This window comes from Moschus berezovskii, chromosome 3 (assembly GCF_049115385.1).
Source record: "Moschus berezovskii isolate FMDL1 chromosome 3, NW_MosBer_1.0, whole genome shotgun sequence".
Classification (NCBI taxonomy): domain Eukaryota; kingdom Metazoa; phylum Chordata; class Mammalia; order Artiodactyla; family Moschidae; genus Moschus; species Moschus berezovskii.
In genome coordinates, this window is record NC_142462.1 from 17,694,052 (window position 1) to 17,715,310 (window position 21,259).

Here is a 21,259-nt window from a genome sequence, read left to right on the forward strand (position 1 = left end):
AGATGTGGATTAGTCACCCGTTTGGAAGCAATTGTGAACTCTGACAAGAACCCACTGTCTAACTGTGTTTCCTTTCCCTCCTCCCTCTTTGAGCATCTGTGTGAGCCACACTGATGTACTCATTTTTGGTCCCCTTGTAGGGTGAAGCTGGTCCCGCCGGCCCTGCTGGCCCTGCTGGTCCTCGTGGTAGCCCTGTAAGTAGAAATCTGGATCAACTTGGACACTCATAACTTTTAGACACAGATGAATCTGAGGTTTGCTAAGACATTTTGCAATCCCTTCTCCCACCTAGGGTGAACGTGGTGAGGTTGGTCCCGCTGGCCCCAACGGATTTGCTGGTCCTGCTGTGAGTATCACGTGATGAAAGTTATTCTGGAAACACCCCAAGTGAACAAGTAGAGTGTGTTGGAACACCTGAACTGTAACTGTTCCTATCCGACAGGGTGCTGCTGGTCAACCTGGTGCTAAAGGAGAAAGAGGAACCAAAGGACCCAAGGGTGAAAATGGTCCTGTTGGTCCCACAGGCCCCGTTGGAGCTGCTGGTCCATCTGTAAGTTGAATCCACAACTGGTCAACACAGCCTGAAACCTTGTAACAACATAAATCCATCAAGTGCCTGCTACACATCAGGGAACAGAAGATGATTTTTAAAATGAGTTAACACTTGTGTACCCACTTTACATATTATAAAAGTATCATAAATATTGTTTTATCTCATTTATTGGATAACCCCCTAAAGGTGGTAATATTGAAGTGGGAATTTTATGTAACAAAGATAATCTCTAGATTTGCTTCTAATAGACGTGGAAATAATCCATTTGAAGAAAAGAGTAACATTTATAAAGGTTGTTTTGTGATTTGACCCCATCTTTCTTTGTTTCCATGTAGGGTCCAAATGGCCCACCTGGTCCTGCTGGAAGTCGTGGTGATGGAGGGCCCCCTGTGAGTACTTACAGTGGATTTGTATCGTTTTTCTTTCTTCAGAAGCTATTAGGGACAACTAGAGAGTTTGGAAATTTTTGGTAATTTGGACTATAATAAGGGGAGTCTTGAGGCTCAAGCTAACTCTCTTTTGGAGAAATTCTGATACTGAAGTTAAGGGTCATGTTCCTGGAATGTTAACTTAAATTCCAGCTGGAACTCAGTGCACTGTATATTCTTACCACTTCACTTGAGGTAGTAATAACAAGGTTAAACCCAGGTAGTTTCACTGTGAAATGGGTAAAATATTTCTTTGGTACCTTTTATCCTTCTATTGATACACCCCCCTTCTGCCTGACCAAGCCCCTTCCCTGGGTCACACTGACTCCCTAGAGACCCAGAGCTCCCTAGGAATGAACTCCACTGACTCCTTCCTCCTCTCGTTGGACAGCAGTTAACACCCTTGGTCTTTTACTGTACCTTCCTCTGAACACAAAATGACTTACTCCATGTCCATTCCCTTAGCACCCAGCCAGGTGGTTAAGAGTTACTAATATATTCACATTGATGTATAGTAATAGTATAGTGTCTTGCCTTTATAATCATCATGTAATCTGATAGCATTTCAGCAAGAGCTATCAGAGCCTTAATGCAAAACACATACACTGAAATCTGGGCCATGCTGGTCAGGAAGATGCGTGGAGATGGAGGGTCTTTGGGATCCTGGTTAAAATAATACCCTCTCCAGGGCTGTCACTCCCTACTCTTTGGTCCATCCTTGGTCACATGTATTGAGGATTTTCCTTCTTAGCCAGATTCCTGGAGTTGGTGCTGACTGTGGAATTTTAATGTGCTTGGCTTCTAGGGGGCTACTGGTTTCCCTGGTGCTGCTGGACGGACTGGTCCCCCTGGACCCTCTGTGAGTAAATCACTTCCCAAATGTGTCTTCATTTATCCAAACGTGTCCTCATTTATTTACTCCAGCCAAAACCCCTAGCCTCTAGTAGGAAACTGTTAAGAAACTCTCTGCGGAGAAACATGCTACTAGTATTTTGCTATGACTTTCCTAATCTGAAATCAGTTGTTCTGAGTCATTAAGGCAAAATCATCAGAAATTATATTTTCTAATATCAGTTTAAGAGGCTTTTATTCATATGAACACAAGTCCCCTTGCCCCTGTTAGGGGCATGGTCTCTGTTTAAAATAAAAATCGAGACAGTTTTAGTCACTTATCAGTTATTTCTATATCTAATTACCCTTTATGGCCAACATTCTGCCTTCATTGTTAAAGTATAATTGTTCCTGAATTTAAAGGTGGTTTGGCCTCTAATTTAATTTTGATTCAGACTCTCCTGTCAGGACTCAAGAGAATTTAATTAATTACCGAGGATTAAGTCTTCTGGTTAAGGTTTCAGGGGAAAAAAAAATAGCAGAGATGTTGATTTCTTGGAATCCTTTCACAGGTTCATAACAGGAAAATCTTCATTCCCTGTAGGCATTTAATTAAACCTAGTTGAGGGCATGTGATTCCTCAATTATGAACAAAATGCCTGTACTGGCTTTCTTCGAAAAGAAACAAGTGGAGTCCTCCAAAACCCACAGTCCCATTCATTTACAACTGACTGTTATAACTCGGCATAGCTCTGATTCCAATATGCTGGCAACTGTGGCACAGCATTGCTTTTCCTTACAGATATTTGCCGTATCCTCTGCCTCAGTTGTTCAGTTTATTATACTCTCAGGAAGGAGAATGAAAATTGCTTCTTCCTACACAAGATTGTTTAAAGGTCTAAACATTTCTCCAAAATGGCCAGGATGTTATTTTGTAGCTTCAAATTGTTGACATCTTAATATTTAAAACCTCAGCCGCTCTCTCTCTGCCCCATGATGATTAACAGAAAGTAAGTGACCTCATACATTTTCTCACAGGGTATCTCTGGCCCCCCTGGCCCCACTGGTCCTGCTGGTAAAGAAGGGCTTCGTGGGCCTCGTGGTGACCAAGGTCCAGTTGGTCGAACTGGAGAGACAGGTGCCTCTGGCCCTCCTGGCTTTGTCGGTGAGAAGGGTCCCTCTGGAGAGCCTGGTACTGCTGTAAGTGATTTCAGACTCTTCTTTCTTAATACCTTGTGTTGAATTAAAATAAGTCCCATATACAAATCTTCACGTGGCATATATTGGTTGATGAGTATTGCAGATTCTCAAGTAGAGCTCAGCTGAGCCAGGAAATCTACCCAGCAGATGTTGAGGTGTCAGGGCTTCAGTAGATACTCAGAAGGCACTGGGTGGAGGTGACAATAAGTGAGTGAACGTGCTGTTTTATCAATACAGCCCTTTAAGCTGTTGAGGGTACCTTACTGATACTGGGATTAGAGCAAAATTCTATCGCTGTGGTCATCCTACTGTAAATTAATCAATCTCAGTCAAGCTTCCAATCAATCAATCAAGCTATCAGTTTTTTAAAACATGCAGTGTGCAGTATTATTGCCACCTCTGAAATGTGATCTTACTAGACATGGGTTAGTTAGAGGCCAAGGTCAAAAATTTTGCTTCCCAGCATAAATTCTATGACTCTATTCCCTCACTCCATGATGACTTCATTAATCCCAACCACATGTTTTTAAATGTCATTCCACTGGTCTCAAGGAGAAACCAGGTACAAAGAAATATACATGCCAAAATGGAAACTAATTCTCATCACTAGAGAAAAGATAGCCAAAGATATGTCCTACTAATAAGAGGTCACTAGCCTTTTTTCTGGGTTTCCCAGGTGGCACTAGGGGTAAAGAACCTACCTGCCAATATGCAGGAGACTTAAAAGACATGGGTTCGATCCCTGGGTCAGAAAGATCCCCTGGAGGAGAGCATGGCAGCCCTCTCCAGTATTCTTGCCTGGAGAATCCCATGGATAGAGGAGCCTGGTGGGCTACAGTCCATGGGGTCACAAAGAGTCAGACATGTCTGAAGTGACTTCGCACACGCACCGCCTTTTTCTACACTAAGGATAAACCCATTCTCAGAATCTCAAACCCACCTGTATTATCCTGAAGGGTCTTACAGTAATACTCAGTATTTTTATTGTTGTTTAGGGACCTCCTGGAACCCCAGGTCCACAAGGGCTTCTTGGTGCTCCTGGTTTTCTGGGTCTCCCAGGCTCTAGAGGGGAACGTGGTCTACCAGGTGTCGCTGGATCTGTGGTAAGTGTTTGACACCATTCTTATCCTCATTAACATAATAAAAGATGTTAAAAGCTGCCACTTCAACAGTGACAGACTGATCACTGAATAACTCCACTTAAGATTTTTTATTCATGGCATTTCTTTATACAGATCACATGTCACTTAACTGAGAAGCTTTAATACTACCTCCCTTAGACACATGTTATAAAGACACAGCTTAACATTATGCAGAACAATTTTTGTTCTTTTTTACATGCTTAACAACAATATAAGCTCTAATTGCATTTACTCCTTTGTAGTACGGAAAGCTAGCATCATTTATCCTGGAGCAAGAATGAAACTCTGCAAGTTCTGAATCATTCCATTAAACCTAGTATGTGACAGTAACTAGGAACCATCTCATCTCCATAGACTCTCTCACCTTGAAGAATTCATTTTATCTGGAGTATCAGATGAAATGAGGCTCACTTTGCATAGAACATCCCCAAAGTACATACAACTGACCATCTCAGTGTAAGGAGGAGGGCAAGGATGCCACTAATGACACTTCTTACCATTAGGTGGCTCCTCACTTCCCATTTACCTTCTCTCTTAAAACTAGAATCCCCTGACTAGGACTGCTTTGGGAGAGTGAGACTAGCCCTCCATCCAACAAGAGGAATTTTGTCTTCTCTGCCTCTTTAGGGTGAACCTGGCCCCCTCGGCATTGCAGGCCCACCTGGGGCCCGTGGTCCCCCTGGTAATGTGGGTAATCCTGGCGTCAATGGTGCTCCTGGTGAAGCCGGTCGTGACGTGAGTCCAACGTTTGGTTTGTAATATCTAACTCAGCAGGACATCACTGTGTGCAACTTTGTAGCCTGAGCTGAAGTCTAGTTGTACTAACCACTCTAAAATACTAAAAATACTAAAGATAACTTGGGTTGGGGAATGAGTCTTTAAGTAGCATACTTCAAGGTGGCTGAAAGATTAAAACACCTCTAAAAAAAAATCTAGGTTTGCCAGTTTCTTGTTCCTGTGTTTGAACAGCCTGAAAGCAGGCTCTCTACTGGGCACTGGGGGTAATGGAGGCAGGTAGCCCGCCTGTAAGGGGCCGGTGGGCTACAGTCTAAGTGCCTTAGCTGGTGTGATCTCTTCACAGGGCAACCCTGGGAACGATGGTCCCCCAGGCCGCGATGGCCAACCCGGACACAAGGTCAGTTTGCCTTATCCTTGTTCTGTGACTTCAAAGGGGACTACAGTACACGCCAGATTGGTGCTTAGCTTCCTGTTTGCCTTCCTGCAGGGGGAGCGTGGTTACCCCGGTAACGCGGGTCCTGTCGGTGCTGCAGGTGCTCCTGGCCCTCAAGGCCCCGTGGGTCCCACTGGTAAACACGGAAACCGTGGTGAACCTGTAAGTGTGTCAACACCAGCCCCTTAATGCTGTCATCTTACCGGGCTTCACCCCTGGCCTCCCTACGCTTGGGAGCTGTGGGGGGCCTAGGGAGGAGGACCTTGGGTGTGGCTGCTAAGTTGTGTATGTCTTTTCTGATTCACAGGGTCCTGCTGGTGCTGTTGGTCCTGCTGGTGCTGTTGGCCCAAGAGGTCCCAGTGTATGTACATGGAGATGGTTTCTGTACAGCGTTTAGGGAGGATCGGTCTAGACTGTCCATTAAGAAGACAAATAATACATAAACTATATATATATTTTTTTAAATTTAGTCCATGTTGAGAGTTGTTACAGACAGCTTTTAATCTCTTGTATTTCAAATCTCTTCTTATTGGTATTAAATAATCACAAAGATTGGACTTCCTCAGTGGCCCAGAGGGTAAAGAATCCGCCTGCATTGCAGGAGACCCGGGTTCGATCCCTAGGTCGGTCGGGGAAGATCCCCTGAAGAAGGGCATGGCAGCCACTCCAGTGTTCTTGCCTGGAGAATTCCATGGACAGAGGAGCCTGGTGGGCTACAGTCCATAGGGTTGCAAAGAGTTGGACACGACTGAGTGACTAACACTTTGACTTTCAATCACAAAGATTAGCCACTTAACAGAGAGCTCAACTAAAGAAGATTAAGGAAAGAGGTGGGAGTATCACCCACCTGGCTTTTAGACCTTTCACATATTGAATTATGTTTGTAAATAGACTGAACAATATTTGTGAAGAACTGAGTGTTGTTTCTAAAGGTAAATGCCCTGTCCGTCCTTCTTTTTCTTCATAGGGCCCACAAGGCATTCGAGGTGACAAGGGAGAGCCTGGTGATAAGGGTCCCAGAGGTCTTCCTGGCTTAAAGGGACACAATGGGTTGCAAGGTCTTCCAGGTCTTGCTGTAAGTACAGTATGGATAAACAGCTTAAGAATGAACTTCCTCTGAATTTCACTGCTATTGTTCTAAAATGTCCTATATCGTATTCATTTCCTGTTCTCTGGCCAACTCCATAGCTCAGAGATAATACTATTTCATCCCAACATGGAAAGGTGAGGGTTAGAGGAGATAGAAACGTACATATACTAAGATCTCCTGGCAACAATGTCCTTCAGCCCCACTTAAATAAACAGAATTAGAGGAATGACTAATACTGCACTGTGAAATAGCTTATAGGAAAAAAAAAAAAATTGAATAGACATAATGAAAGAAAAGAGGCCCATATTACATTTTTTTATTTTCTCAATCCAGAGTCCACTGAAACTAAAATTTTCTGTTCAGTTTTTTAAAATCTGTTCATCGACACATGTTCTAAAATGTGTGATTTTCCTGTTCTCTCTTTAAAGGGTCATCATGGCGATCAAGGTGCTCCTGGTACTGTGGGTCCTGCTGGTCCTAGGGTAGGTAAATCTAAGAGATGTTTATCTATGAAAAGAGCCTATGGCAGACAGTGAGCCCCAGACCCCCTTTCCCTTTGGGGTGTTCACTGGCGCACACAGACTTTGTGTCCTTCTTTACTAGGGCCCTGCCGGTCCTTCTGGCCCCGCTGGCAAAGATGGTCGCACTGGACAGCCTGGTGCAGTTGGACCTGCTGGCATTCGTGGCTCTCAGGGTAGCCAAGGTCCTGCTGTAAGTATGATTTGGGGAAATAATAAAGGGAATCACTGACCTATGGGAATATCTTCTTTAGACTAAACCAAGACAGTGAAGGGCTTCCTTGGTGGCTCAGAGCGGTAAAGAATCCGCCTTCAATGCAGGAGACCTAGGTTCGATCCCTGGGTTGGGAAGATCCCCTGGATGAGGAAATGGCAACCCACTCCAGTATTCTTGCCTGGAGAATTCCCTGGACATAGGAGCCTGATGAGCTACAGTCCACGTGGTTGCAAAGAGTTGGAAACAACTGAGCCACTGAGCATACAAGACAGTGATAACAACACATTAAAGTAGTCCCCCATTTCCCTGCTTTCTAAAATATATAAAAATTATCTGTACCTGATGAACTCTTTAAGCCCATCCCTGCAAGTATGCCTCAGAGCAAGTTGTTATTACATGAATTTGATTCTGTTTTACTTATTAGGGCATGCTTTTGTGTGAATCTCCATGGAAAACCTGTTATCATTGTTGTCTCTCACTGTGACCAAATCCAGAGCCTCTTGTCTCTCACTTGCACCTTTGCAGGGCCCTCCTGGTCCCCCCGGCCCTCCTGGACCTCCTGGCCCAAGTGGTGGTGGTTACGACTTTGGTTTTGATGGAGACTTCTACAGGGCTGACCAGCCTCGCTCACCACCTTCTCTCAGACCCAAGGATTATGAAGTTGATGCTACTCTGAAATCTCTCAACAACCAGATTGAGACCCTTCTTACTCCAGAAGGCTCTCGGAAGAACCCAGCTCGCACATGCCGAGACTTGAGACTCAGCCACCCAGAATGGAGCAGTGGTAGGTTGAGATATCCAATCAGAATGACCCTTCTCACAAGTTAGGCCTTTCAAAGTCATCTCCCACTGATACGAAAGGGTATTTGAGTCAAAATGGCATTATGTGAAATCCTACCTAGTTAGTATTTTCTTTTTCCAACCAGCACCCATTTTCAAGATTGTCTTGATATGTATTTCTTCCCTTTTCTTTATAATACATACCCTAATTTTGATTTTCATGGAGAGGAGAGGAAGAACTGTCTAATTTTTAAAATAGTCACCCTCTTCCTGTTCATGTGGAGTAGACAATATAACAGTATGATCAAAAATGTTACTGTTGGGAATCAGAACTTCTCAGTAGTGACTATTAGAAAGTAATTATTAGAACCCATGCTCCTCTCACTCAATGGGAGGTTTTATGATCTAGGTCTTTTTTTTTTTTTTAAGGTTACTACTGGATTGACCCTAACCAAGGATGTACTATGGATGCTATCAAAGTATACTGTGATTTCTCTACTGGCGAAACCTGCATCCGGGCTCAACCTGAAGACATCCCAGTCAAGAACTGGTACAGAAATTCCAAGGCCAAGAAGCATGTCTGGGTAGGAGAAACTATTAATGGTGGTACCCAGGTAAGGAATTTTACAAACATTCCTTTTCGCACTAAATACCATCTAGCACTATTTGCTTTTTAATTATCCTCATTTTAGCCTTTTACCAAAATGGGCTTTTTAAAAGAACCTGCTCTGTTCTTGGGTTCTGTTACTTCCTGGATTGCATATTACAGATAGATTGATTGAACATGTCCATACAATCCAAAAGTTATTCAAATATGACTTAACTGATAGTCACTGGAGAAAGTGACGATGTCACATAGTGTGAAGGCGTATAAGCCATTATCTAGTCCAGTATCCATGAACATATGTTTTCAAGATGTGAGCTTTTCTGAATTTCTAATTAAAAGTTTTCATTAACTTTATTGGTGGAAAATAAAGGGGTCTAAATCTCTACCTTCTTGCTCTCTTATTTTTAAAAAGAAACATATATGTAGAGAGAGAGAAGCTTTCTCTGAAATAGGTCCCTTTTTGAGATGACTTGCTTCGGCATGGTAGTTCCTGTGTTCCTTCTAGGTAGCCACTACTTCCAAGACAAGTGAATTGAGTCTCCTTTAAAAGTACAGGTTCATACCTGAGTCCGTTATTCTTCTCTGTACCAGACTATTTGTTTTTAATTTGACTCTTAGTATCTGAGTCCTTCTTCATTTAAGTGGAATTCCCATCTTACTCTCTGTAGTTTGAATATAATGTTGAAGGAGTAACCACCAAGGAAATGGCTACCCAACTTGCCTTCATGCGCCTGCTGGCCAACCATGCCTCTCAGAACATCACCTACCATTGCAAGAACAGCATTGCATACATGGATGAGGAGACTGGCAACCTGAAAAAGGCTGTCATCCTGCAAGGATCCAATGATGTCGAACTTGTTGCCGAGGGCAACAGCAGATTCACTTACACTGTTCTTGTAGATGACTGCTCTGTAAGTAATAGTGGAAAATGGAAATAACATTAATTTGGGAAGTGGGATAGTGGAGCTTAGACCATTAAATGAACAGATGAACGAGAGACCTAACATTTTTCTTTCATAAATATATTTGTTTAAATTCAGATGGTAAATCCAGAGTATTCTTATCAGATCTTGCCTGCTGAAATTCTCTGAAATACTGAAATATATATTATGTTCCATGTATTATTTTTAACATGTTTTTTAAATGATGATATAAAGCCATAACTTACAATTACTTGAGGTTAAAAAGGCCCAGGCTGTAATTTATAATATAGTACATAATGGGCTTCCCAGGTGGCGCTACTGGTAAAGAACCCACTTGCCTATGCAGGAGACATAAGAGATGTGGGTTTGATCCCTGGGTCAGGAAGATCCCCTGGAGGAGGGCATGGCAACCCACTCCAGTATTCTTACCTAGAGGAGCCTGGAGGGCTACGGTCCATAGGGTTGCAAAGAGTTGGACATGACTGAAGCAACTTAGCACGCATGCATAATAAAATAATTATATATGAATAATATCTGATATATTATATATTTCTCTATAAATATGTGTTATATATATTATATATTATACAATATAATTGTATGTAATATATCTAATTACATAATATGATATAAGATGATTAGATTCCATAACAGTGCTGCTTTATGTATATTCCTGTCTTCTCTTTTTAAACAGAAAAAGACAAATGAATGGAAGAAGACAATCATTGAATATAAAACAAACAAGCCATCTCGCCTGCCTATCCTTGACATTGCACCTTTGGACATCGGTGGTGCTGACCAAGAAATCAGATTGAACATTGGCCCAGTCTGTTTCAAATAAACGAACTCAACCTAAATTAAAGAAAAAGGAAACCTGAAACATTTCTCTTGGCCATTTCTTTTTCTTCTTTCCTAACTGAAAGCTGAATCCTTCCGTTTCTTCTGCACATCTACTTGCTTAAATTGTGGGCAAAAGAGGAGAAGGATTGATCAGAGCATTGTGCAATACAATTTAATTCATTCCCCCTCCCTTTTCCCCTCTCCAAAAGATTTGGAATTTTTTTTCAACACTCTTACACCTGTTGTGGAAAATGTCAACCTTTGTAAGAAAACCAAAATAAAAATTGAAAAATAAAAACCATGAACATTTGCACCACTTGTGGCTTTTGAATATCTTCCACGGAGGGAAGTTTAAAACCCAAACTTCCAAAGGTTTAAACTACCTCAAAACACTTTCCTGTGAGTGTGACCACACTGTGAGGTGCTGACCAGAGATGAGCTGAGGTATTTGTGCTTTTTTTGTTCAAAATACGAAGGTGCTAATTAATAGTATTTCAGATACTTGAAGAATGTTGATGGTGCTAGGAGAATTTGAGGAGAGATACTCCTCTGCTGTTGAGCTGTATTGTGTATTTTTTTCATTTGACTTAACATCAGTACTTTACATCTTATTCCCACAAAGTAAGTGGATCATTTGCCCAACATTGTCCTCTTCTTTAAATCCAGCATTTGTTCTTTGCCAGTCTCATTTTCATCCTCTCCCACGGTTCCAAAGAAGTCTTGTTTCTCGGACAAGCAGAAAAATTAAATTGTACCTATTTTGTATATGTGAGATGTTTAAATAAATTGTGAAAAAAAATGAAATAAAGCATGTTTGGTTTTCCAAAGAAAATATTGAGTAGAATTCCTTGCTTCAGTGCTCTTCACAATATAAATATAGATTATAGCAGCTCTACCAGCCATAATACCAAGTGTTTCTCATTAGATAGAAACTCTGCAAAAAGGGCAGTTTGGTATGGCAGAAAGAGCAGAGAACAGGGACTCTGGAGATCTGAGCTCCAATTCTGGCTCAGCTCCTTCCGGCTAACTGACCTTGGGCATTTCACCTTCCTGAGTTTCGCTATTTATCTATAATATGGGGAAGACTCCTTCTCTGAACTAACATTTGCCCTACTCAAAATACATAATACCTAAGCAACATGGCAGGGGTTGACCCACATTTATTCTAAGTAGAGGTCCATAGAACCTTTTGGTTTATTATCCATTAAGCATTTTGAAAGAGTGGCTGCAAGTTGGTCTATGCACAATTAATACCATTAACTAAAACAGTTTCAAATATTCAGTGAAAAATGTCATACACTTAAATCTGCTGCAACTGAGTACAGTGCCTGTTAAGAGGTAACGTGTGTGCTGTCAATCAGCACAGAGACTTGTGGATAATAGTACCGTGAACACCCACCTGCCAAAGCAAGTTCATTCTCCTCCCCTGCACCTTTCAACGACATCTTTAATACACTTAAACATAGTAGCGTGTCAAGGAAAATGTTAAGATTCATTTAGAACTTATTTCCTGTTGCAGAACATAATGATGATTGTAATATTTGCCTCCCGCTCTAAAGTTATCTTGAGATTCAATTAGTTTGAAAAGCAAAAGACTGAACATGATAAAAATCTAAAATTAACTGCAAAATTAGCATGGTCTACTAACCAAATGATAATTTCAAATTATGGTCCTCTACCACCAAAATCAGAACACTGGGATGCTTATTAAAATGCAGATTCCCAATCCTCAGCCACCAAATTAAGACTTAGTAAGGAATTAGTATTCTTTTAATCACCTTGAAAAATTCTGACAGTGCACCAATTGGGATACCATTGGATAAGGTGATTTCAAACAATCCTTTGTAGCTTTAACATTTTTATGTCTGACAAGAAAGAAAGAATCAATACCCTAGACCAGGTAACATAAAGAAAACTGAACATTTGGGATCACAGTACGAGTACTCCCCACAAATTGCTAATTGAAATAACAAAGGTAAATTTACATAATAACCAGTTAGAAATCTCTGGATTAAAAATACTCCATGCTCAGTCTTGCAGTATAAGAAACACCAGAAAGATAGCATAAAGAAGGGAGAAAGAGAAGCAGGAATAAAACCAACATTTATTGACTACCAACTATGAGCCTAAACTATGTTATATGATAATGATTGCTAAACTATATCCAAATAGGGAGATTTCCTAATGACTTCATAGTCATTCACTCATCTATCTGTGACTAGCATAGTTAAAAAGTTAAATAATGGTATACCTGATAGATAGCAAAAAGGAAACAAATGATGGCATATCTAATAAATACCAATGAGGAAAAATGATAATATCTAACATAATAATAAGAAAACAGTGAAATAAAATTTTATATCCTAGTAACATTTATGAGGACAATTAAAAGAAAAAATAGAATGTCACATTTTAAAATATATTCAAGTACACTGTCATTAAAAGTATTTTAAATGCATATAAAAATACTAAGAATAGGTATATTCATGTATTAACTATAGGAATGATTTTATGTATAAATTAGCCAAATTTGCTGCAATGTAGTTATATTACTATTGTCATTTACAACAAATTTAAAATATCATGAAAAGAAATATGCAGTCACAAGTGAAAACGATCCTGGTTGAGGAGTGACCAACCCCAGGGGAAGGGTGGTCATCCTCCCACTCACCCACCCACCTTCTGAAAAAGAAGGAAAATCCTGACCTAAAGTGTCATTACTCATCACATCCAAGCTACTCTGGGGGACACTGGGAGAGGAGTACAAAGCCATACCGCAGCAGCGTCCTCAGGGATCTCGCAGTTCAGTTGCAGAGAGAGAATAGCGTGTGAACACAATTTTAAATGAAGTGTCCTCCAATGATAGCAGAGGACTCCATCAATTAATGAGATGAAGTGTCAAGAAACTGACCCTAGCCTCATGCATTCACACTGATGCTGGGACTGGCTGGCTAGCTCTCGCCAGAGATCTCATTTCGCCTTCTAGCCCTCTGCCTGGCTAAATGTTCCTTCTCTGAAGGCCACATAGTAAAACAGTCTAGTACTTACCAAGCCAGGAGGTCCACTGTTTCTGTTCCCAGTGCTGGGCAATGTCCTGAAGGCTTGACCCTTGAACAGCAGATCCCCTCTTTAAAGGCTAATCACCAGACTCCAGGGACCCTCCTCACAACATCTGCTGACCTTTGGTCATACAAGGGTCAGCTGCCTCGAATTTGTGCTAGTATGAGAGGAAAGAAGATGGCACAGGGGAGAGTGAGGGAGCTAGGCAGCTGAGATGAGAAGAGGTATTAATCAAGTCTGGTAAAAGGGTCATTTAAAATTCTAAAATCAATACAGCTCATGCACTGGCAAAAAGCAGAGACACCTGAGCAATGCTGAATCTATATCTTTAATGCCCAAAGACTTTTTTAACCCATTCCACTTAATAACGAAAAGGAAGTTCAGAAATTGAATTATATATAAGCAAAGTTGGAAATGTCGTTTGGGGTCAGAACTACGATCCATCTAGATGCGTGCTTTGCCTTTGACAGTGGCACCTGGGGAAATTTGGGAGGGCACTTCCCATGAAGCCAGCCTCAAAACTCCTGTTTAATAACCCACTGTAAATCTTCTTTGTACATAGATGTATCTAAACCCTTGCAGAGCCCTCTGTCTGGTTTGAAATATGTCGGTATTACAGTACCAACAGGAGAGAGCTAATGCTGAATTGTGAGCTCAGCTTCCTGGCCCTCTGATCAAGTAACTAAAATAGGCTTTCTGTCCCGATGCCCGGATCAGCCAGGGAGCCAACAACTCAGTGTCCTCAGGGAGCATCAGCAACTGTAGCAAGCGGGCCACAGGCAGCCCATAGTGACTGACTTACCCCCACAGTTCAGTCAAACGAGCGCGTAATTTGTGGTCAGCAGCCAAGGTTATGAGCACCAGCTCTGCTACTGACTAGCCAAGGGCCTTTGGGAGAGTCTCTAAAGTTTTCTGAGAATTTGGTTAACAAATCTCTGCTCCCAGAGATTCCCATGAGCATACCTGCTCTGCCTGTCTCACAGGACCACTGGGAGAACCAAATGGGGCAGGTGTGAAAGTGCTTAATGAAGTGCAGACAAATGTTACCTGTCATCGTCAGGCTCAAAACTTCCAGTCACTTGCAGTCACCTCTTGATTTAAGATCCTATCCATGGCCCTCCAATTCAGGGGGAGGAGAGATTAGAATTTAAATTTAATCAGCACCATTCTCTAAATTGGTAGTCGCTCATTTTTGAGTTGTGCCTTCCTATCAGTAAAAATGTAAGCTCTTACAATTAATTTTGTTAGTCTCTTTATATACTAATGTTATATGTATACTATAACATTATGTGTACTAATATACTATGTGCAATGTAAAACCTAAATGGAAAAAATTTTTAGGGAAAAAATGAAAACAAAGAGAAAATTTTTAGAGAAAAAATAAAAACAAAGAGAAAATGCCACACTTCTCTGGATCATTTGGCACACACCTTGCTGTGTACCACCCATCCACTCCACATCTCTGAGACTACTGTTCTAAACAAGGATTTGTGGTAGCCTCCAGGGGAGGGCAGAACATCAATAAATTCCTGAAACAGAGGGCTCAATTTTGTGAGCATATGCATATTTATTGGAAAAGGGTCCATAACTTTCTTTGGCTACTGCAAGGGGTCTAAGACCAAAAATTATGTCATAAACCACCAACCAGAAGAAATACTACTCATTTCATTAAACCTGGGCTTTTCTGAACTATGACTCTCATATCTCATCTTGGGTCTCATACTCAACATGCTGCTTCTCCTATCCTAAGACCCAAGAGAACAAGCCAATGGCCCAAATTAAAATGGAGGTTTGTCATTCCCTTTTCCACTTTCCTCCTATAGACCCTCTAGCCTATGTTCAACAAGTCTTAGCAAATGCTTTATGACCCAGCCTTATACTCTGCAACATCAGAATACACCAGTCCACAAAACCGCCTCAAATGAGAACAAAGTCAATTATGCAGAACAATTAATGAGCTATTCCCTTTACGTAAAATATGCAGATGCTGGTTATATATTAAAAAAAAAAAAAAAAGAAGTTTTAACCTAAAAGGGACTAAAACCTGGCCACTGTTAGAGGTTGTAAAGACAATAATAGGAATATGATTTTCAGGGACCCTCAAGTCACCTCATAGAACCAAATATCTCTTCTTCATATGGCTGTCCACAAGCAGAAACATTATTCTGAGTCCAGGGTTTAAGAATAATCTCTGACAGAATTAGCAATCCTAATGGATTCTAGAGAGATGTCTTTAAAATCACAATTCACTACATATTTATAGATGTTCTCTACTACTGAACATAGGCATGAAATGTATTTTTCTACTAAAGTAAATTTTTTTTTCTACTGCATCATTGATGTTGGTGTTGCTGACTTAATTATCCATAAACAGCATGGAAGAAAATGGAAGTAATTTTTTTCATGGAATCTATTAATTCCAGGCAAATAAGAACACTTACTCATACCACTGTGCTGAGTGGATTGCCTTTCTCTCCCTATGGGATGTCACTTCAAGCTCACTGCTCCCCCTGCTGACGGGATAATAGAACATCCCAGCCTTTTAACTGACACATGCACATCGCCAGAGAAGCAACACTCAGATTGAGGAGAAAATACAACAACTTCCCGCACTTATTTCCTGCCTGCCCCAGACACATAGCCTTCTCTCCAGATGGTGGAGAGACAGTGTCCATAGGGGTCTACCTTCATGTCCTTAATGCTCTCTTTTCCTTCTTCCCCTCTATCTTAAAGAGACACCAGACCACCTGACCTGCCTTCCTGAGAAATCTGTATACAGGTCAAGAAGCAACAGTTAGAACTGGACATGGAACAATGGACTAGTTCAAAACTGGGAAAGGAGTCCGTCAAGGCTGTATATTGTTACCCTGTTTATTTAACTTATATGCAGAGTACATCGTGCGAAATGCCAGGCTGGATGAAGCACAAGCTGGAATCAAGATTGCTAGGAGAAATATCAATAGCCTCAGATATGTAGATGACGCCTCCCTAATGGCAGAAAATGAAGAGGAACTAAAGAGCCTCCTGATGAAGCTGAAAGAGAGAGTGAAAAAGCTGGGTAAAATTCAGTTTACCCCTCTAATCTATCCTTAATCTCTCTCCCATAGAGATAATAAGTGGAAATCCCAAGGAGACAAACATAAAGCTCAAAAGGAGAATGGTCTTTCAGGTAGGCACAGCTGTCCCATGCTACAAATTCTGCCCCCCAATACAGTGAGTAATCCTTCAGGGTCTAAGCAAGAGGGTTTAAAGATTATATGGAACAGAGAAAAGTCGGTGTGAGAGAAAGAACAGGGGCTTAGTAAGCAGAGCTGTTTGGATTTAAATCCTGTCTCCACCATTTCATCATCCATAAAATGGTGATAATGATGACACCACCCATTGGACTGTTAGGGTTGGAAATACGAATGCAGAGCAGCTTGTAAGGCTGGTGTAGAGCAAGTTCCCAGCAACCACTGTTGTCATTATCCTACAAGGCTGGATCTTCTCTGAAAGCCCTTAACTACATTGCTAAGAAAATCAGTCACCTTTCTACAGGTGCTATCTTCTCTGACAGCAGTGGCCTAAAACAACAGTACCACTGCACTTTAATTTCTTCTACCACAAATGGATTCCGGCAAACTTCCAAACCCTCACAATTTTGGTGAATACCACTCCACAATCCAACTTTAAGAAGTACTTTTAATAAAAGCTTGGAAATCTTTTCAATTTTTTACAACAAAAAACAATAATGATTCCACCTTGACAGAAAAAAAGAAAATTTCTGACAAATAGAACAAATTTGCACTTAACTGGTCTCTGCCCTATGCCATTACAAGCTTCCAACTTTTGAGAGAAAGTTTCTGAGCATAGAAATGGTCCTTTTGCTTACTTGGAAGCCAGTTTTTCTATACAAATGGGCTATAATTCATACATTTTGAATAATCTAGACTTCTGATACTTAATTCTCACAATTTGATTTTTTAAAATTTTGTCTCTGGCAGTGGTAATCCTATCTCAAGAGTTATCAGTACAAGAAATGATCATAATTATTAAATTCATGTCCTCTGGGAAATTTCTTGTCCTATATAAATTTATTCAAGGGTTTTAAACATCATTAAATCACCTATTATTGCCAGTGCTCTGAATGTCTATGAGTAATATTATAAGTAGATCCACTTCAAAGAAACATAGAAGAAGCTTTGATTAGAGTTATTTCCAACATGGTTTTTCTATTACTGATTATCAGTCTCCTTTCCTTTGTAATACAGAAGTCTAAAATAATTTCAAAAACTTTATCAATGTAACTAAAGTTTCCATCTACCACTTTGTTCATTATGATATGTTCCTAATCAAAAAAATTGTTAAAGACCTTCTTCAGATAACATCTAGAAAATTGCCCGTTTAACCACTTTTCTAGCTTATTCGCAACAAATATTTACCTTGGGCATGCTATTAAAATACAGTGAACTTACAGTCAATTTGAAGCACCATATGTTTTCTTATATTTTTCAACTAAAACAATACAATAAACACTCACCTTGCCATCATAAATAATAAAAAGAGCTGTGCTTTTCTCCTCTCAAGCTTGGGAAGGCTATCTATCAAACCAGAGGACAAAGCCCACTAAATCCTTTGAACCTCTGAAGAGAGAAAGACAAATCAGTGCCAAAAATGATGTGCCTTCACACCAATACACAAATTAAACCGTGTATTTTGTAAGATTTATAGGGTATCTGAGCTCTTTTTATTATCATTTTTGCTAGGTATCTGTCAAGTGAGTCTAATTCAGTAAAACAAATTAATATGTTGGGGAAAATCTCTAGTCTCCATTCTCAGTTGGGGAAAAAAAACATGCAGACAGTTTAGTCACCCTGTACCACTCATATTATGATTTAATTGGTCTGAAAGATTGTTTTAAAACTCCCTCAGTGACTGTAATATGTGATGAGTCTCCAGAAAATTTGTACTAAAGTCACAGTAAAATCACTAGTAAAGTTGGAAGTATGTGAATATATGCTTTTTTCTAGAAAGAAAGTATGCGATGCTCCTCCAAGTTTTTCCAGACCCCACATAATAACTCTCTAATCAGAATTGCTGGGGGTGGGACCAAGGTATCTGTATTTTCAATGAGTAGTGAGGTGATTCTCATGCCCTCTCAAAGTTTGGGAACCACTGGTTTATTGCTGTCATCATATTATTGACGTACTCTTGGATGATTCTGTTCCCCTCTCCTCAGAATGTTTAGGACTACAGCTTTAAAATCATGGGCTCTTTAAGCTGCTTTAAATGAGAACATGTAATGGCTCATTGAACACATGAGCAATTAATTTGGGAACAGTTGCAGTATTACAAATGTGATTACTTATTGCAAACCCAATTAATCTGGTCAGGAGGAATGTTAATTACAAAGGAGTTTGGAAATTAGCATTAGTGCATGACTAAATGCCTATATTTTGACCTTATTGTATTGTCTGTCTGGTAATTTATTTTAAAAATACTTCCATAGGAGGGCTCATGCATATATATATGCATATAGGTAATAAGGTAACATTATCCCACATCCCAGGGCTGATTAAGTAATCTTGGAATTACCCTAATTATGAAAATTCACTTTTGTAGAGGTGGCTACTCTGGTATTTCAAACAGCATTATTGAAATCTACACCAGAATATATATATTAATTAGCATGAAAGATGTTAAAAATAAATGTTCATAGTTGACATAATGATCTTGATATTTTGACTAATAAATATTTAATATTAACAAAATGTGCACTAAGTCTTGCTCTGCTTATTGCATACCACCTGACAACAAGATTGATAACAAAAGACACATAGTCCAATCTATTTTCAACCACCAAATGCTACCTATACTTAACCCAAACTCTTGAATCACTAGATTGTCTTGGATCGGTCCCCAAAATTGAGAAATGGCAGGAGATGACCAAGAAAATGACACATAAAGCAAAAATATATTGAATTGATTAAAAACTAGAATAATGTATAAAACAATAACTGTATTTTTCTATGAGCAGTGGAATATCAATCAAAACAAATCCAGATATAGAAGAAAGCAATCAGGAGGTTTCCAAAGCTGCCAAGAAATTCTCTCCTAATTTGGGAACAGCAAAGTTTTACTAGGTCTGTGCGCTTTTCGGTCCCTCCCCCTTGGGCATAATTGAAAAGATAGAAGCAGAGTCTTAGCCGAGCTGGGCCATTCCACTCCCCTCCTCTGAGCATTTAAAACTTGGAGTGGAGAATGACAGAGCCTGAAAGCCCCTGAGGTCAAGGCATGCTAATGAACTTCTGCTGATGAGGCGCCAGAACAGCACTGTTTAGGGGTTGTTCTTTGAATTATGAAATAATCCAGTGTCCTTCTACTAACTTTCTTTTTTGTTTAAGTTAGGGAAAATTGGTTTCTGTTAAATAAAACAAAGAAGCGGGAAAAAAAATACAGTTTTGGTAAATATACCGACTTAAAAGAATATGCTAAAAATGGGGAAGTACAGGACAGTCTCAGAATAAGTAGATACTTAGAGTTAACAGAATTAAGAACCAAACATTTGAAGTGTTTTATAAAGTATCCAGAGAAAGAACATTGTTAGAACACAATTCTCTATGGATTTATAAAATTTCTGTAAAATGTCTTGCAAGCAAAAGTATGCTAGTCACTCAGTAGTGTCCAACACTTTGCGACCTGATGGACTGTAGCCTGCCAGGCTACTCTGTCCATGGCAAGAACACTGGAGTGGGTTGCCATACACTGACTATCTATGTTTTGAACTATCTTTTCAAGAATGTTTGTTTAGTAGCCTTGGAAGACAGAGGTAGTGTCTCCCTCCACAGTGGAGGGCAAGCTACTGTCCAGTATAATAAAGATGTTTCCCTACAGGGTAAATGTCAGGCAGGTTTGGTTACAATTCACTGTAAAAGATTGGGGCTCCCTATACTTGGTGTTCCTCATTTGTGACACATTCACGGAGTTGCTCTCGGTGCCCCCATGAGACCTGGGGGCAAGAGGACCAGAAGGAAACGTAAAGCTCATGTTACTTGCCTTGCTGTGAGTAATAAAGTCCTTTTCTGACTCAGAAGTCACATGTCTTCTGCCACCATCTATTAAACTGTGGCAGGCTAATATCATAGCTTTAAAGGAGAGGAAAATTTCAGACCCTTCACAATTCTTGACAAACATTTCAAAGATGAATTCATATCATAATGAAGCTGCATCAGTTCTGTATTCCTGTATTTCAAGTTGCCTAGCAACTAGTTGGTCACCATTGATCTGACAATCCGTAGTAATGAAAGACCATGCTACATAGAAAAGCATGATTGAACTATGTGCTTCTAGATGACAGATTGTCTGATTCGTCTCTGCATCTCCTTTACCACCTAGCCCAACACCTAATACAGACAGCATGCTCGATGATTTTATGTTCAACAAATTGTTAAATGAAAGAATTGTTGATTATTAAAATTACTCTGCTGGGATATAGAGAGAATTGTAGTAAATAAGATAGTTTTAAATCGGTGTTACTTTTCCTCAGAATCATTCTGTTTCTTCAGGGTCACTTAAATGTAAATAATAGAGGTCCATTCAAGGAAGCTTAAGAGATAGGGAGGTGTATAGGGGAATAAGAGCAGGAAAGGTAAACAGCTTTGCTGAAACTGGAGCTAGAATGTGGCTATTTAAGGTGGCTTTAGAGATCTCAGGAGCTGGAATTTGTGACTCTTTTCTCTACAGCTCCACCACTAATCTGGTTCATTCATATTCTGCATGTTTGTCCTTTCAGATCTGCTATTAATTGGCAATCTTTTTTTTTTAACTTGCTATTCTAGTTCCCTCGGGAGACATTCCAGTGCAGTTCATAAATCCCTTGGCAGCCTATTAACTCATGACCTTTTAGTCGACATCCCATCA

General features: G+C 40.2%; 1 protein-coding gene across 1 annotated transcript in view; it reads left to right on the forward strand.

The window, feature by feature from the left end:
• The window catches only part of COL1A2 (collagen type I alpha 2 chain), a 36,987-nt gene extending 26,374 nt beyond the window's left edge, over positions 1-10,613 (forward strand). The window contains exons 35-52 of the mRNA XM_088833286.1: positions 141-194; positions 293-346; positions 443-550; positions 889-942; positions 1,787-1,840; positions 2,851-3,012; positions 4,008-4,115; positions 4,782-4,889; positions 5,236-5,289; positions 5,380-5,487; positions 5,633-5,686; positions 6,293-6,400; positions 6,844-6,897; positions 7,019-7,126; positions 7,676-7,934; positions 8,360-8,544; positions 9,206-9,448; positions 10,155-10,613. Coding sequence (XP_088689412.1) covers positions 141-194; positions 293-346; positions 443-550; positions 889-942; positions 1,787-1,840; positions 2,851-3,012; positions 4,008-4,115; positions 4,782-4,889; positions 5,236-5,289; positions 5,380-5,487; positions 5,633-5,686; positions 6,293-6,400; positions 6,844-6,897; positions 7,019-7,126; positions 7,676-7,934; positions 8,360-8,544; positions 9,206-9,448; positions 10,155-10,301 — 2,022 coding nt within the window. The 3' untranslated portion in view covers positions 10,302-10,613. The remainder of the gene's footprint in view (positions 1-140; positions 195-292; positions 347-442; positions 551-888; positions 943-1,786; positions 1,841-2,850; positions 3,013-4,007; positions 4,116-4,781; positions 4,890-5,235; positions 5,290-5,379; positions 5,488-5,632; positions 5,687-6,292; positions 6,401-6,843; positions 6,898-7,018; positions 7,127-7,675; positions 7,935-8,359; positions 8,545-9,205; positions 9,449-10,154) is intronic.
• The last annotated feature ends 10,646 nt before the right edge of the window (positions 10,614-21,259 follow it).